Here is an 18,047-nt window from a genome sequence, read left to right as displayed (position 1 = left end):
AGTACAAGATGTTTTCAGAGTCTGTAGGTAAAGCGGCCTTGCTAGGGAGGGTGATTTATAGAGTAATTATGAGATAATGCGCTGGCCAAGGGCAGGATACAGTGAGTGAAAACATAGCAGTGGGAGGATCCAGTGGTAAACCAAGACTGAGCTAGAAGCTGTGTGATGCGGATTTATGGCAGTGAGAATAGATGGAAGAGACAGCCGTAATGGTTATCTTTCAGAAGAAGAAGCAGGCGGCTGAGTGAATAATTGGACATGAAGAGTGAGGGACAAGGTGAAGTCCAAGGTGACTGTGTTGTTGTCTTTGGGAGCATGGTTATAAACACACAGAAAGAGGGAAGTGAGTTGAGAAGTTACTCTTTAAAAGAAATGGGAGAATGGGAGACAGTGAAGTATGCTGGGTCAGTTGGACATCAAAGTGGAAATGTACAGTTTATATGGTAAAGTGTTAAGAACTCAAGAAGGAAGTCACAGCTGAAGAGTAGTTTGGGGTACGAGTTTTGGCATATGGTAGACAGAATTAGATCACAACTCCCAGGGACAGAATTTGAAGTAAAATAAGAAATTGGAAAACTGAAATTTAAGGTAAATCTTTATTTTTATGAGGGAGTAAAGACCAGGTACTAGAGATAAGAGAACAATGACAGTATAATTTTTTAGAAGGTAAAAAAGGAGAGTACTTAAAGGAAAGGAAAGTTTTAAATATAATAGTTCCTTGATTCAAAGATGGCTTCGATTTTTTTGCTTCTAATGTTTTATTATAAAAATATCAAATGCTCAGGAAAATTGTACAGTGAACTCCTATATATCCACCACCTACATTCTATAATTAACAATTTGTGTATTTTATTTGCCACATATTTACTCATCTATCCTACCTTAATGTTTAATGCATTTCAAATAAAACTGTGGACATCCGTTCACGTTACCTCTAAACACTTCAGCAAGTATATAAAGATGCCATTGCCTTTGGAGTCTACCGATGATCTTGTTGTATAATGTTAAAAGTTAACTATAGTAATTGTACAAAATCACTTGTAAGAAGCATCTCAATTTCAGTGACATTGCTGTGAATCTTAGAGCTGAAGAGACGTAATTACTAACAAATCCCATAGAGAGGTTAATAGGGCAGATACTCATTAGGCTGAAAGGTTATGAGAGTATTTATGACCTTTGTATCTGACATTTACATACATGGTTGAGAGCAAAAGCCAGGTGGCGAGAGAGTGATGGTGAGTAAACTAATAGTCAATATGCAAGTGCAGATTACCCCTAGAAGTATGGCAGCAGATTACAGAAAAGAAGTTGGTCAGTGCTAAAAATGCTAATGCTCTCTTGGCTATTTTCCTCAGTGGCATTGGTTTCCTTTGGGGCGGAAGTGGTGATGGTGTTTAACTCTCACAGTTGAAAATAATTTAAAATAATATGATCATAACTCATTGACTAAGTTTCTTTGAGCTTTTTAAAGTGCTCTTGTGCCTTGAAAATACTATTCATGTTGTGCTTTGGTCAGTGTGACAGATACACATGTAAAAGTTGGAAGAGTTGGGGTTAAATTGGTAATGTACTAACCTCAGAATGTAATCTGGAAGTTATATTTCTGGTTAGTCATTATACCTATATGAGTGTGTGTACAATTTGATGACCTCTATTAAAGATCAAACCAGAGAAAAAAATAAATTATTTCAGGATATTAAAAAATCTGGCTCTGAGTAATAAAGGCTTTACTATAAAAACAGAATCCTCTGTGGTGATCAAATTGTCTTTATAAAGGGAAATATTTCTGATGTTTATAAAATAGATTTTTTAAAGTGGAAATTATTACATATAACTAGCATATGAAATATTTACCAAAAATATATTCTATTGCATACTAACGTGGCTGAATTTAGGCTATGATGACATTCTACACAGAGTACATAATTTTAAAAATCATGGAAAACTGAAGTGTGGATATTTACACTGTTTCTTCATTTTTCTGATGTTTTCATGATAATATGGAAACTTTATGCAGTGTCATATGTCTTTTTAAGCTTTGAGAGTCTGGTTTTTCTCTGAAGTTTGATCAATAGGATATCATCAAAAATAAGATAATAAAGGAGGGGTTGTAAGCCTATTTTTCATAAAGAATGGGATTGACAATTTTCCTTCCTGGAGCACAAAACATCTGAATTGCAGTAACTGTAAATAAGTACTTAAGCTTGTTGCTTCTTGTTGCAAACAGGGTAGAAAACGTTAGAAAGAAAATTAAAGAATAAAGTTGGCCAGAAGATATAAATGTCTCTTTTATAACAAACTATCTAAAAATGATTTTGAATATCCATGAAATTAACTGAGAGACCCCTGGGTTTTGACATCCTATGCAAAAAAAAAAAAAAAAAAAAAAAAAAAAAAAAATACAGGAAGTCAAAGTAGACCTCTTAAAGTGAGCAATAGAAATAATATGGAATCTTATTTTTACCTTTAATTATGGGAGCCTCCCAATAAGCAAAACAGATGTTGAGTGTTGAGTTTGTGGTTTTGCTTTTGGTTTGTTTTGGGTGTTTTTAATATGTGGTGTAGGAACCCCAGAGAAGCATCAGAAAAAAGGGAGAAATGCAGAACTGTCCTGATGAGTTCATTTCTCATGAGTGTTGGTGGTTTTCCTGAAACTTTTCTTCTTCTATGAGGTTTCTAAATCAAGAAGCAGCAGGAACGGGCAGAGTTACGAGTGCTAGGGTTCTGCAGGCTCATCTGCTTGTTGTGACTTTTGTCTGCCTCCGTCTCATTTCCAAGAACAAATTCACAAAGTATGATGTCAGCTCTGCTCTGTATGAATTAGGCACTGGCGTGGTCGGTCCTAAGGACAAAAAGACACATTAAACAATGTTTTTGTTCTGAAGGGTCTCTTATTCATCCTTTGCTTAGTCATTCTTTCCCAACATGAATTTCATGGATGACTATTGATCAGTTCTAGCACTTTTTAAATCCTTCTTTAATTAAGACTCTTCTTACTCGTTATAAAATGCAAAATAAACACCCTTTTGCGTACAGGATTTGTATGGATTCAAAGCCATCTGGGATAGTATTAAACTCGTGTTTCCAATACAGTTGTCACTACCTCCCCTTCAGTATTTTGGTAACTGTTATTTTCTTCAGTTACCATTGGGTAGCTTCTGATGTGCCCAGTGCATTAAGAACTTGGATTCCTACTCCAAAAGGTATGAAGGTACAACAAACCACAAATAGGTAGAACTAAGAAAGGTCGTGGCTTTATCATTGGGGCTGCTCGATCTTATAATGACTTCAGGAGAGGAACTTAATTACTTATTGGATTATAATTGTTCAAGAGGGGAGGCTGGGTGACTTGTAGCCTAGAGCAAAAAGAAGATGTTAAAAATATCAGCATCAGATTTTAGAGGTGTCCCAAGAAGCAAGAGCATTTTCTTTACCCAGGTGCAACTGTGTCTAAAGACTCATTTGTAGAAAAGCATTTCTTATATGGCCCTTTCTATCATTTATTTTTAAAATTTTAAACAAATCCAAGAAGGGAAAGATGATAAGGTACTAAGAGTTTGTCACAGGTTATGTTATTATATCATTTTATATCACGGGTGTGGGAAAGGTATCTCATGTGGGGTATATGCAAAAAGAAGGTAATGGGGAACAGTGTGGGCAGGAAAGTATCTCAAAAGGAAGAAGGGAAGATATTTGAACACAATGTTCATCCTTTGTAGTAGTCAAACAAAGGTAAACTATAAAACTATGTACTATATTATTCTTTCCCAAGATGTCAGAAGTCTTCACTTCTGTGATATGATGACATTTATATTTGCATTGGTTCACCACTTAGATGGAAACAAGTCTAGCTGAGATCGAGATAGAGAAGTGAGCAGCGATATGTTGATTTTTTCCTCTACCTCTATTCTGTCACTCACCTCCACCATTCTACACTGTCACTGTTGTCTTCTCTTACTCTTTCCTTCCCTTTCCAAGCACTAAGAATGTCCTGTGCACTTCCCTTTGCTTTTCATCAATGCCTATGTTGTAGATTTATTTTCATTTGTTTTTGTCTAAGGAAGAACATCTACTTTAACAATGTAAGTAGTCAAACCCCACTTACCAGCTGAGTGGCTTTGAGCAAGTTGCTTATCTTTTTTGAACTTTGACTTTTCCATCTCAAGATGTGAGCATCAGGATATGTTTCAAAAGGCCTGTTTGAAAGAACATACAGGACAATGTAGGCAAAGATGTTTTATTGTAGTTCATTGTACCTGTGGGAAAAGGACGGGATATGCAAGTTTTACCCTTTTTCTCTCTGAGTTCCAGCTCATGGAAATAATAGGAAAAAGGGGCTGATAACCAAATGGAATCAAGGACCCAAGAGAATCATGGCCCTCGGGAAGAACTGGGTAGGAGCCGCTGGAGGCCTCTTCCCTGAAGTTAGGACTATGGGCTTACCCGCTGGGAGTTGGAACAGAGAGTAGAGACTTGCTCTGTTGGAGTCAGGCCTTGCCTTGTGTGTTTAAGAAATGCAGCCTTCAGAAAGTTCAAGGCCAGAGAGTTGGGGGGGCTTCTATATCGCAGGGCAGACAGGTTTAAGAACTTGCTTAGGGACCAACTTTGCACATTAATTCTACTCTCCCACCTTCACAGAGAGATGGCACAATGAAAGTCACCTTACTTGTCACCCAGAGTAGTCCAGTCTCACATCTTACGCCTCACCTGGGGAAGAGTAGAAAGGGAGAGGAGATGGGCAGGAGCACCACAGTAATACATCCTCCGTGTTCCCTTTGTCTTTGAGGAGAAATGGGAAGGTCAGATGAAATACAAAAGCTTCTGTTCCCAGAACTGCCATTTAAATACACTTATTACCCTTACAATATACTTCACACAGGAGAGTAAATGCTTTAAGATTGATGCCAAAACTTATGTTTGAAATTCACTTAGGAGGAATGCCTGAGGCTACTGTATCTAGTTTAACACAGCTACTATCTTTTTGTTCAATGCCTGTGCCGATGAAAAGGTAGAGAGTATTACAAATTTTTCTCTATACATGTCTTATTTCTTTCAGGATCTCAAAAGCTTCTCACATGTGAGAAGTCTTCACAACTACCTGACACTTCCATATGCCCACAGACAGCCTGAACAGAGAGTAGGTACTCAATCACAAAAACATGTCAGAATAAGAGTATAGTTTCTATAGAAACTAGACCTAGAGAGGCTGTTTCCTTTGTCAGGCATCACAGAATAGGTCAGAGTGGAGAGGAGAATCCAGGCCTCCTCCAAGTTACCCATGTTGATTGTATTCTTAAGGGCGAAGGAATGGAAAATGAGATAGGAAATAGGAAAATGTAGGCAAGGATCAGAGAATTCATATTGAAAACAAAATCATGCTACACACTGGCCTCGGGTTTGATGCCGGTGAGTCTGTTCACTCCATTCCCACTGCAGGTTAATCTAATGTTTCTCACCAAGAATCGTTTACTAGGGAAAACCCTCTGCAGGGAGACTAGCAGGAGTGTGCACCTGGCAACCATGGATTACGCACCTAATGAGCAAATGACGTGTTTAATAACTGTGCTGTGAAAATAAAGCTTAAGACAGTAAATTCCTGCTGAGGCTGCTCATCCACCTCAGAGGCAAACTGCTGGCCAGCTCAGAACTCCAGCATCATTCATATCCCCCCCTTAGGGGGTCCTGCTGAGAAAAAATAACATTGAATCCAAAACGATGCTCAGTTAGTTGTGTATCGGTGTCAATCCATTTATTTAGCCTATCAACGTTATGTGTTTCACCTCAGGGTCACCTGTAACACATCTTCGATATGCACGCTGGGTAGGGGGACCTCTATAGCACTTTCAGATTGAGCATTTGTAAATTTAAATTTTTCAATGACTCACGGATCATTTATACTCATAGTGATTTAATACTGCTTGTTTATATTAAGACTGAATTTAGCCTTTTGGGAAGGCCACGGTTGTTAGTTTGAAATAAGAATGCAAAATAGCCATAGTTGATACGGTTTTTCATTAATAATGTTAAGAGAACATTATAGAACTTTTTTTCTAGAAAACACCATTTTAAAATCCAATTATTGTAATTTATGAGTTAAGGATTCACTTGCTGGAGATTTCTTTGAATTCATTTTTACCAATAGACTAACTAATGTTTCCTTAATCTCTAGGAGAGCAGAGAAATCCTAAAGTAAAGTTCAGTTTAGGTAGAATAGCTATATTCTCCTTCCTCATATAATTTTAATAGCTAATAGCTTAAAGAAAAAAAATTGTTTAACCTTTATAGATATATAAAAAAAATGAGACCCAAAAAAATAAGACTACTGGGCCAAAGTCACAAAAGTAAGACTGGATCTCCTCAGTCCCAGGCTAGGACTCTGCCTGACATTTGGATGTTTACCTGAGTACTCATTCTCTCCTTGGAATGTATTGTGTAGATCACACACATCATGCTATCATGGGGAAAAACTAAATAATATAGGAAGTCACAAACCTTTTATCATGAAGACCAGTTGGTCTTCTGGATTGGGAATCCCTCCTCTTTCATTTGCTTACCTTCTACTCTGAAAGTGACATGGCTTTTCTTGCTCACCTTTTGGAAGTCAGTCTTCATAGTTGAGAGTGACTACAGAGACTCTTGATGGCCAGGCTAAAATTATATTAAATTAGCAGTTGGGCTCCATGGAAAGGATTCTTTTAATTTTTGTCTTTCCTTTTCTTTTGCTTTGATGTATTTCTCTGAAGTTGATAGAAGTTTCATTTAACTTATTCATGTTTAGACCAATTATCAATGTCAGTGTCATTTTCCAAAGCAAAGAAGTCAATATACAAAGTCTTCTCTGTAGGCTACTCCCTAGATCTAAAAAAAAAAATACAAGAAGCTGTCAAAAATTCTAGTACTTCTTGACTTCAAAGAACCAGCATTTAATACCCTAAAGAAAACGTTTTGGTTATTTTTCTAATTGCTACAGTTTTCATTTCATGGCTCTCTTCAAGTGTATCAAAACACCACCAGGTATGGCAAAAGCTACCATTCCTTAAAAGAGCCCATCATGAAGAAGAAGAACACAAAGAAAGGGAGAGCAGGGCTCCAGAACAAAGTGGCTTTTAAATGCACTTCTGAGGGCAGGGTAAAAAAGGCCAAATAGCAATGGAGGAAGTGGGACAAAGCAAGCCCCAGTGCAACTGAAATCCAGGAAGTTGCAGTAGAGGAATGGACTCAGGATAAGGGGTCTCCCCATAGTTGCACTTCATCAGCAGGTGAGGGGCAGCAAGAATATTCCCAATGTCCTCTTCAGATTGGACCAAGCTTCCAGCCACCACTTACTTTTCCAAATGACAGGTGATTAAACTGCTTTCTCACTTAAATTTAGTCCACGACATGAGACTGGTTATTTTATATAAAGACTAGTGGCCCGGTGCACGAAATTTGTACACATTGAAATTAATTAGAAGAAATATTTTAATATCGCTATTCACCCTTTCTCTATACAATAGAAGTGTCAACCAATTTCACGATCAATGACAGATCGAAACACACAAGTGTAATTGGTGCCAGCGAGAGCTTTATATATATAGATAAACTTACTTAATTAGACCTGCTTTCTGATTTAGCTAAACTTCTTCCAGCCCAGTGAAGCACCCCAACTTCTCTTTCAGGTAATTTTCAGCAACACAACAGTAAATATCAACACAAAGCAGATTATTATTGTAGATCACGCAGGAAGAACAAAGGGTAAAATATTTAACTGCAGCAGTGTTTGACTATATTCTGCAATGAGAAAACCTGAAGTCATTTTCAAGGTCCACCATTTCTTACTTCTTTTCAGTAGGGTCAAGTTTCTAAACTTTCTAAATCTCCGTTTTCCAGCTAATGAAAAGAAAATAGTATTCTACTGAGTCTCCTATCTACCTACTCCAGGACTTCAATGAGGATCAAATGAGATGAGGCACAGAAAAAAAGCTTCCAGACATTTGGTTAAAGTGTAAAATGTTTGCACCTGGCTATAAAGCAAGTCATGTTCCTGGGCTAAAGAAACTGCAAGGAGGCTAGTTGTTAGGCAGAGGAAGCCGGGAGTTGCTATGTGATGTCATTATCTGGTGCCCACAGCCACCATTTCTGGGCTGGCCATGAGTCTCGGCAGCCTCTGCTGGGATTCAGAGGGCTGTTGCTCCAGGGTGGTGGCAGGGCCTGTGTCCCACTTGGGGGAAGCCGAGTATTGCTTTGTTGGCCAGGTTAAAGCTGCCATTTCTCTATAAATGGCAAGTGTGCATCAAGGCAGCTCCTACATTGAGCGTCTGCCCCCTGGTGGTGAGTGTGCATCATAGCGACCGGTCAGACAATGGGAAGAACATTTATCATATATATATATATATATATATATATATATATATATATATATATTTGTTTGGTTTCAATAGTGTAGAAAATGGGTTCAGAATTTAGCCTTTTGGAAAGGCCACTGATAAGGTCTCGGGCATGAGGTGAAGGATTAAAGGCATGTCTCACAGACCAGTGGGAGAACAGAAATCAGGACAGGGGCCAGTAACACATGGTGAACTACTGTACATAAGTGAAGGAAAGAGCACAGCTTGGTGGGCTTGTAAGGACCTAGGCTTTGCCAGTGTCCAAGCTTAAAGCTTCTGGGGTTCAGAATAGAAAATGCTGAAGCTACTCAAATACCAGTATAACTCCATAGTGTAGGTCAGAGTGAGTGCTCACCCAAGAGCCAAGTCCTGGTGTCAGCTTCCCAACACAGGATGATTTCAAGAGAAACTTTGTTTTAAAACGTCCGTTCCCTTCTACTAAAAGGTCATTTTGAGACCTAGGTTGTCTTATTGGCTGTTGATAATAATATCTCCTGGGAAAGTTTCCTTGTAGTCTTTTCTTTGACTTCCATTCATTAAAAGGAAAGAAAAATATTTAAGGGCATATAGTACATTAGAAAAACCTTGCTAATAATGAGCTCTAAGAGTGTTTAAATTCTCCTCCTGTACTGGAATTTAATTGAAATTTATTCTACCTTGATCTCTTGATCTCCAGGGCCCTCCGTGTTCTCTTCAACAAAATAAAGAGCCCGCGAGGTTTCAGCATTCTAAATTTCTTTGAATGTGTGAATGTTACTTGAGAAAAGGCAGTCACTTGAGGTTTAAACACATTGTGTGGTCTTTGAGCCAAGACAATGTCTTCAATTCCTTTTGCAAAACGCACTGTGTCTTGTACATTGTTCAACACTCAGCAGCTTCTTAAAGTATAATTGTTGCCTGGACACTAGAGACAATCAATTATTATAATGATCTTCTTTTTACTGGGTTAGAGTTATGGTGCTCTTAAGGCATAACCTGCATATGCACAGTATATGCACTGTGAACCTACACAAGTGTTTAGGATCCTGGACAGAAAATATATCATCAGAATATATTTTTATAATAAGAACTACAAAAAAAGTAGTCAAATAAATATTAGGAATTTATTTAGAACAGTCTGGTGAAGTCTAAAAGAAACTTTATTCTTATACATTTCCTGGTATAAAATAAGGCACAGAATTTGAATTTTCTATATAATCAGCTATGCTCATGCCATTTGCTTGTGTCACTCTCTTTGTATATATCTAGGTTAAATGAATTGATTTGCAATATATGTTAAACACACAGTCCATGTGTTTGGTTAAGAGTTAAATTATATTTTTTTCAGCAATAGTTTTGTTTAGTTAAAAATTTTAAAAATAAATAAAATAAGTGGGCTTCACCATCCAGGAACCCTGAGTCCAAATTGTAGCAAACACAATGAATAGAAAAGACATGCACAGGAAGTGTTGTTAAAATGCAGCTGTCCTATGAAACACAGGGAAGGAAGAGGTGATTCTGGAGTGTGCTAGGAGGAGCATCTTTCCATGGCAATAAAACTAAACTCAGGTGTAAGCAGAACACTGTGAACATTCTAGAAGGAAATATAAAAGTCAATCAGAGAATGCAACTCACAGTGGGAGTTCCATAGATACATTCTCAAGCCTCCCCAATGCTCTCTGAAAATTCCCCTTTAAATTCTTAACCCTTAGACTTAACTAATCACCTACAATATTAATGTGACTGCATATGTTAGAGCATCTGGAGGTCCCTTTCTTATCATCCCTGCCAGGATTTTAGTGCCTGCCTTTGTATTTGGGTTTACAGCTTGGGACTATAAACACACGGGAACAGTATGTTTATAGTCAGAGACTAAAGAGAAAAGGATAGAGGTAGGCTTAAAATACAAGTGGTTAGTTCACATCCAGTGAAGACCAGCTGGCATTAGTCTCTGGAAGAATGCAGGTTTGTCTATTATTCAACTGGAGAAAACTGGTAGTGAAAACTGAGCATATGTGACAAATCCAAAATGTCTTGTGACATAGCAGTCAGTATCAGATTTATGTGGCTGTCTTTTTTTAGCCCAACAACCGCATTTATCACATTAAATCAATGATGTTTATTCAAATTATTCTGTTGGGATAGGACTTGGAGGGTGTATAGATCACCCTCTAGTGATAAATCATTCCAACTGCAGACTTTTGATCCTTGAAGTTGAAGAAAAGAGTGAAAGGATGTAAATATGAAGGAATTACTTGGTAGGCCATGGTCTGAGAAAAGTGCTTTTGTTAGGACTTATCATTTATTTTGCCTAGCATATAGAAAACTGCCAGCCTACTAGACTGTTCGCATTATTTCTTTTAAAATATATATTTTTATTGATTTCAGAGAGGAAGGGAGAGGAAGAGAGAGACAAAAACATCAATGATGAGAATCATTGATTGGCTGCCTCTTGCACACCCCCTATTGGGGATCAAGCCCGAAACCTGGGCATGTGCCCTGACAGGGAATCGAACTGTGACCTCCTGGTTCATAGATTGATGTTCAAGCACTGTGCCATGCCGGCCCAGCTGTTTGCATTTTTTCTTTCCCAAGAAGCAAATGCCCCCTATTTCTCTGATTATAGAATAATTTTTGAGCTTTATTAACTGGAATTACATTCCCAAATATGGCCAAAACAACTTACAACTTTTCCCCCTTAAATATAGAAAATGCCATTGGAATCATTAGAATTCAAATATCATCACTGATGATAGAAATGAGGCAAAAAAATTTTTTTAATCCTCCCCCGAGGATATTTTTCCATTGGTTTTTAGAGAATGGAAAGGAGGGGAAGAGCATGAGAGAGACACATTGATTGGTTGCCTCCTGCATGCACCCTGACCAGGGCCAGGGATTGAACCTATAACCAAGGTATGTGCCCTTGACTGGAATCGAACCTGGGACCTTTCAGTCTGTGTGCTGATGCTCTGTCTACTGAGTCAAACCAGCCAGGGCGAGGCAAACTTCTTTTAATGATTTAGTTCAATATCTTCTATGCTTAGGTCTTGGTTACAGTGTTAAGAAAGAGAATTCTCAGGTACATGAGGTATACTAGCCCTTGTAAACTTTTTATTTAGGCTATAGGGACAGGGTGATATTCTTGCGATAAGCTAAGCAGGGTTCATAAGGCAGATTTCAGACTCAAAAGAGAAAAGTAGCCATTGCTCACAGTAAACAGAAATGTCATCTAGAAGTAGCTCAGCAGTTCCTCAAACAATTTGCATGAACATTGGTATGTATTTTATTGAGAGAAACTGTATGATCAGGACAGAACAATATTTTGCTTTTTTCCTAAAGATAATTAGTAATGAGATTCTATCGGGTTAGCCATGAAGGACTTTTTTTTTTTTTTTACTATAATATGTAATACTCATTTATAGGCCAAAGCAAGGATTTCTTTAAACTGCACACATATTCTCTGGTACTATTAGACACCTTGGGGCTTGTATAGGTGGTTTATACCGGGCTTTCTGGCCCAAAGCTGAGACTGGCACCACACGAGCTTGCCTGACACTTTCTAGGGTGTGCTGCCCAGCCCAAGCTCCCAGGCAACCTTTCGTAGTGTGATTTGAAATCCACTTGAGATTACATGAGACATTGGAGCTTCATCGGGAGGCGCCTAATCAGAATCTGTCGTGCATTTAGTAGTAATGAAATGAGCCCACTCTCTGTGTCAGAATTCATCTGTGAACTACAGAATGCACAATAGCCTAAGATCAATGCCCACCCTCTGGATTGGGCTTACATGCTTGAGAGATTGATGGCCAGGCTGCTTCACCCATTACTTTCGTCACTGTGTTTTCTCTTCCAGGGCCTGCTCTTCCTAAGACTCATGTGAAGACGGCCTCTCTTGGGCTGGCTGGGAAGGCAAGGTCTCCTTTGCTTCCTGTGTCTGTGCCAACGGCCCCTGAAGTGTCTGAGGAGAGCCACAAACCAACAGAGGATCCAGCCAATGTAAGGGCACCTGCCCCCCGAAATTCCCGCTGCGTCACGTGAAGCAGGAACTAAGGCTGTGCAATTGAGCCTAACCCAACCAGAACTCTCCATTAACCGCACCCATCGTTGCTCTGACTGTTGTTTTGTTCTGTTTTCATGCACTTGAACATGAAGAGTTTGAACTCTAAGGGAAGATTGTATGTGGGATTTAATTAAATTTAAAAATTGCTGGTACTTAAAGGCAATCCTACAAATACAAGCAGGTAGCTACAGAATGTGTGACTTTACATACACACCTATATAATAGCTATCTACACTGAGTGGCCTGATTATTATGACCACCCCATCAGTATTTCACTGACACTTCCAAAAATACTGAATATTGAAAACTTCCTAAGCAAATACTCTCAAGGTTTTATTATTATTATTATTATTATTTGCATAACTAATTCACTTCATTGTACTGATGGGGTGGTCATAATAATCTGGCCACTCAGTGTATATATGTGTGTTTGTATGTTATTATATTTTTATATATAATATGTATACCAGGTCCTCAAATATCATTTTTTTCAGTGTTGTTTCGTTATAATGTTGATGAGATGCCATAGGAATTGAACTCTTGTTTATATCAATTAGCCTATAGTAAAATTGGTTTCTTCATATGTGATTTCTCTTAAAGTTTCAGAACTCATCAATGACATTAAGTGAAGACTTACTGTGTGTGTGTGATTTCACTTAAAATCATCAATAGAAATGTGGAATTGAGAAGAAGAAATCACACATAAAAATGAAGTAGCTAAAAAGTAATCAAATTAGAAAACTCAGAAAGAAAAATCAATGCAGACAAAATAATCTAAGTTTTGAGAGAACAACATTTTTTTCCAAAAATGTACTACGAAAGTATTTTAAAAGGTGTTGCCTAAAGGCAGCAGTTTAGAAAACTCTAGAGTGTTTCTGAATATAATTCAAGAGAAAACATTTAAAAGAAGGCCAAGGAACTAACATATGAGATACGCTGCGAGAGAGAGGAGATTGAGAGATTCTAAGCCTTTGTAGACCTACTGAATCAAATCCCTGATAGCTGATACTCCGGTATTACTAATGATGTGGTGCTAGTAACTCACAGTGAGTGACAGCTATGGCGAGTATGTTCACTAAGAGTCCTGCAGTCTAGACTCTTCATTTTATCCACCAATAAAATCCTGCCATAAGGCTACCTTTACAACTATGCATATAGCCAACTCTGTTTATGGTGAGAATTCTTTTTTCCCACATATAAACTGATGCCATAATCCTCAGACTTTTCATTGGTCAAGGCAAAGCCCATCAAGTTCCCACACAAAAGGGTGCCTCGGTTGTGTTACAAAGAAAAGAAACCTGGGGGTGTAATTCTGCTCGGATCCCCATGGTGGCCTCTGGAAAGGAAAGGAGCCAATGTACTGAATATGTACCTTGTGCCACACTATGAAAGGCACTGAACATGCCACAAGATGCTCAGAAGAGCCTATAAAATTAGATGCCATTATCATCCTTTTATAGCAGAAAACTATATACTAATATACATCAGAGAGGTCCCCTAACTTGTCCAAGACCACACAGCTATTGATTGTTAGATCTTGATTTGAAACAAGGTATTTTTTCACTCTAAAGCTTTTTCCTCACTACAGGGATGAAGCTGGTGAAAGAGTCTGCAATCATTCATCACCACCTTTGACTAGTATCCCCATCAATGATTATATTTTGAGCACAGCCCCTGATTATGGGCCACTGTGTCTCCCTTGAGAATACAGAGTGAACCAGCTAGACATGGCCCCTGTCTTCACAAAAGAATGTGTGGCTATTCACCTATACCAGTGGTCGGCAAACTGCAGCTCGCGAGCCACATGCGGCTCTTTGGCCCCTTGAGTGTGGCCACGAAGTTTCAATCGCACTGTACGTGCGTGCCCACACGTGGTATTTTGTGGAAGAGCCACACTCAAGGGGCCGCAGTTTGCTGACCACTGACCTATACTAACCCTTTGCTCTCTCATTCTTTCTGCAGGTGTACGAACAGGATGACTTGAGTGAACAAATGGCAAGTTTGGAAGGGCTAATGAAGCAACTTAATGCCATCACAGGCTCGGCCTTCTAACACCTCTTGCCGGGCAGATGGGGTGAATTTTCCGGGAACTTTGCAGCATATCAATGACCCATCAACAGCACACCTGTGTCCAAGAACTCCCACCAGTGCACAGGCCAACCGTCAGGACCACTCAGTTCCAGAAGAACCTGAAGCAGTGCAGGAGGAGGAGTAATCATCCCTTCTGGCGCAGGCATCAGGAATTCAAATATGATGGCAATGGGCTCCCTCCACAAACACAAGGACACGTCCTCACCGCACTGTCGGAGCTGAAGCTGCAAGAATAGTCCTGGGTCTTTCCCGCCGCAGTGATCTCACTGCCACAACTAATGCTTATGTTTCCTTCATCCAGGCCTGTCATCTCCTTACGTGTAGGTCTAGTCTTACAAAATGCAAGTGCATTACTTAAGCCCGTACCCTGCCATGGCAAACCAGTGCGAGGTCATTCTTTCATTTGCAACTTACAAGTTCAAAGCACCCCCAGGAATTCTCTCGACATAGCACCAAAGGATTGGAAGTTTTCCTGACAGCACAAAAAGTCAATAAGTAAACAAACAAAAGACAGCAAATGCTTGTGTTTTGTAACTTGGTCATTCCTCTTGCCCAGGTGGTGGGTATTAGCAAGTGGCTGTAACACTCACCCATTTTTAGCGAGTATTCTTAAATCCACCCGTGGTTAACACTTACCATTACGTCTGGAGAACAGGGACATAAAAGTCTGCACCCACAGCAGCAGTCCATTTCCTGTAAGAGGATAAAAAATGCAGTCTTCTCAGACACACGGTAATTATGTGATTAAGGCCGTAATAGGACACTCTTCGATTTGGGTGGCTTTTAGGCCATACCACACTGTGATGACATTTCAAAGATGCACCAAGGCCATATTCCTCAGGAGTCTGGCTGAAAGAGTTCCCCCGTCCTCCCCGCCCCTCCCTGAGTTCTCCTTGGCAGCCAGCCTTGGGCCAGGGGGCCAGCTCCACACATCACATGGCCTCCTGATCAAGGTCCATGTAACCTTCTACAGAAATGACAGACTCCTTGAGAACAGGCCCTGAGGAAGGGAAGGAAGATGGAAGGCAGTTTCAAATATCACGTGACTTGATGTCACTTCCACCAACAGAGTTCTCACTGGCTTAGAGTGGGCAGTATTGGTAAGTGGCAACCAACGGGCCCTGTTGTCAAGGGAACCTCCTATCCCCACCCCAGTTCCCACCCAGCACTCCCAGCTTCCCAGAGTCAGAGAGGAGCAGAGGGTAAGAAGCCACTGGACACCTCTGACACCTCCTAATTCTGGTAGCTGCTTGTCAAAGCTGCATTCATTGTGAGCTAGATTCTTAAGCTTTTATTGCCATGTTTATCAACCATTTGGAACTACGTGAAATTAAGAACATTTTGAGTGCAACCTTTTAGTTTCTGAGTTTTCAGCTGCATTTGGAATTAATCCCTGTTTATGCAGCTGAATCGCCAAAAGAGAGCTAGTTTGCATATTTATCAGTTAGGCAACTTGAAAACCCAATAGGAGAGTTTCCGCTGAATTATTCCTTTCAGCTCTGCCTTTGATTTCAAGCTTGAGTAGGTCATAATTTTAAAAGAGCATGGAAGGATAGAATCTTTACAACCTAATAGCTCCTTTTATTAGGTGGGTAATTATATACAAATCCCTGAATGAACTATTTTGAGCAAAATGGCACTGTAACAGAAGTAATAATTCAGATTATTTTTTTACAGTTTTATGTCAGGAAGGAGATCTGGTGTCAGAGAGAGAGAGAGGGCTTGTTCAAATTGTTCATTAGGAAGTCCGGTCCATTGGTGAAATCGTTCCTTCAACAAGAGTGCTTGTTCATTTACTAAGACTTTCTTGAAGTCCTTCTGAAGAGCTACATGACGTTATTCTGTGGGCTATATTACTCTTATTTAACATCTGGGCGCTTAGTAGGACCCACTGACCTGGAACAAGGCATTTCATATTGAATCTCCAGAAAGAATTCATTACTTCAAAAGAGAAAATGTTCAGTAGGCTAGTCTTACCTTCTTGGGGTCCTCGAATGGCTTCCCCTTTCTAATATTCACAACACTCAAGGCACTTGGCATGCAAGAAAGGGCACCCTGGATGCTCAGTTTGTAATAGACTGCCAACCTCAGACTTAAGGGGTTGAGTCCCATCTTCAATCTGTAGGCTGTATCTGGACAATCAAGACAACTATCATATTTACAAAATTCTAGACTCTTCAAATCAAAGTCATTGACCTTAGGAAATAACATTTTTTTTAAATACACGAAAATGCACATTGTTTTCAGTGGGGGGGTATATTTCTGATGCATACTCTCAAAACAAATATAATGGCTCATTTTAGTAATTATCGGCAATGCTAATATGCCTCAGCTCCATGCAGTGAATGTATGGAAGTATCCATTTAAATTATCTCGAGACTATTGTGTGATTTACCCAGTGGTTTCAATATACAATGAGTTCACCACAACTCCCATACAACTCTGTTCCCCACTCAAATAGCTCACATCTGTGTCCAACTGCCTAACCAAGTTTACAGGTGACTTTTAAACTTCCCAATCCTCTGATCTCTTGACAAGAGGAAATCTGGAAATACTGCAAGATTGCCTCCATTTTGCTCCTACTCTGAGTCTAGCCCATGACATACAGGGCCCTTGAAGCTCCTAAATCTGATTCCCATAGGGCGATGCGTGACAGCCATCCAGCAATGCTCCCGCCAGGACTCCCTTCTCCCTGCAAAAGAAGCCCGTAAACCTTGGCAGAGCATGCTCGGGCCTCCCCTGCCCTGTGCTGACCTGTCAGGCAAGAGCCGCCTCTGGAAAGCTTTCAGCATTTTTATTTTGCATTTCTTTCTGATAAAGCTCATAGGTAGTTCAAAAGGCATAAGGCATGTTTGGATGATGCTCTAGCCAAAAGTTAAGTATTTCTCAGTGATTCACATTCAGTAAGAAACCAGTCATAGCTACCTCCTTGTAGAACAGAGTTAGAAGCTTCTAGAATATTTAAATAATGGGACTTTACATTTGGGTGTTATAAAATACACATTCAATTGAGCAATCTGGAAAAAAAATAAGCATATCAAGCTTTGGCACTCACTGGCTTTTCCAATAAATAATCTCTAAGTACAGGTCTTTCCAGAAGCTTTTGTAGTCTGTGCTTGAAGACGGTTCCTCATTTTTATCCCCTCCCCCTTTTTTTATAGTTTATTGCTCTTTTAGAGACAGGGAGGAAGGGAGAGGGAGAAGCATCAATGTGAGAGCATAACATCAATAGGCTGCTGCCTGTATGCCCCCTACTGGGACTTAGCCTACAACCCAGTCATGTGACCTGACTGAGAATTGAACCAGCAGCCTTTGGTGCACAGGAGGATGCCCAACCAACTGAGCCACACCAGCCAGGGCTCTCCACCCTTTGGATTTATCTGTCTGTTGACTTTGTTTAAAGAAGCATCTTCAGGTCTTCTCTACTTTTTTTTAAATATATTTTTATTGATCTCAGAGAGGAAGGGAGAGGGAGAGAGAGAGAAACATCAATGATGAGAGTGAATCATTGATCAGCTGCTTCCTGCACGCCCCCTGCTGGGGATCGAGCC

The 18,047-nt window shown here is 39.6% G+C and overlaps 1 protein-coding gene across 1 annotated transcript in view; it reads left to right on the top strand.

The window, feature by feature from the left end:
* The window catches only part of DCC (DCC netrin 1 receptor), a 588,022-nt gene extending 570,308 nt beyond the window's left edge, over positions 1-17,714 (top strand). The window contains exons 28-29 of the mRNA XM_036322656.1: positions 12,199-12,341; positions 14,368-17,714. Coding sequence (XP_036178549.1) covers positions 12,199-12,341; positions 14,368-14,457 — 233 coding nt within the window. The 3' untranslated portion in view covers positions 14,458-17,714. The remainder of the gene's footprint in view (positions 1-12,198; positions 12,342-14,367) is intronic.
* The last annotated feature ends 333 nt before the right edge of the window (positions 17,715-18,047 follow it).

Source organism: Myotis myotis, unplaced genomic scaffold, assembly GCF_014108235.1.
Source record: "Myotis myotis isolate mMyoMyo1 unplaced genomic scaffold, mMyoMyo1.p scaffold_m19_p_9, whole genome shotgun sequence".
Taxonomy (NCBI): Eukaryota; Metazoa; Chordata; class Mammalia; order Chiroptera; family Vespertilionidae; genus Myotis; species Myotis myotis.
Note: the sequence above shows the minus strand (reverse complement) of the source record. Positions and strands in the feature narration are given on the sequence as shown.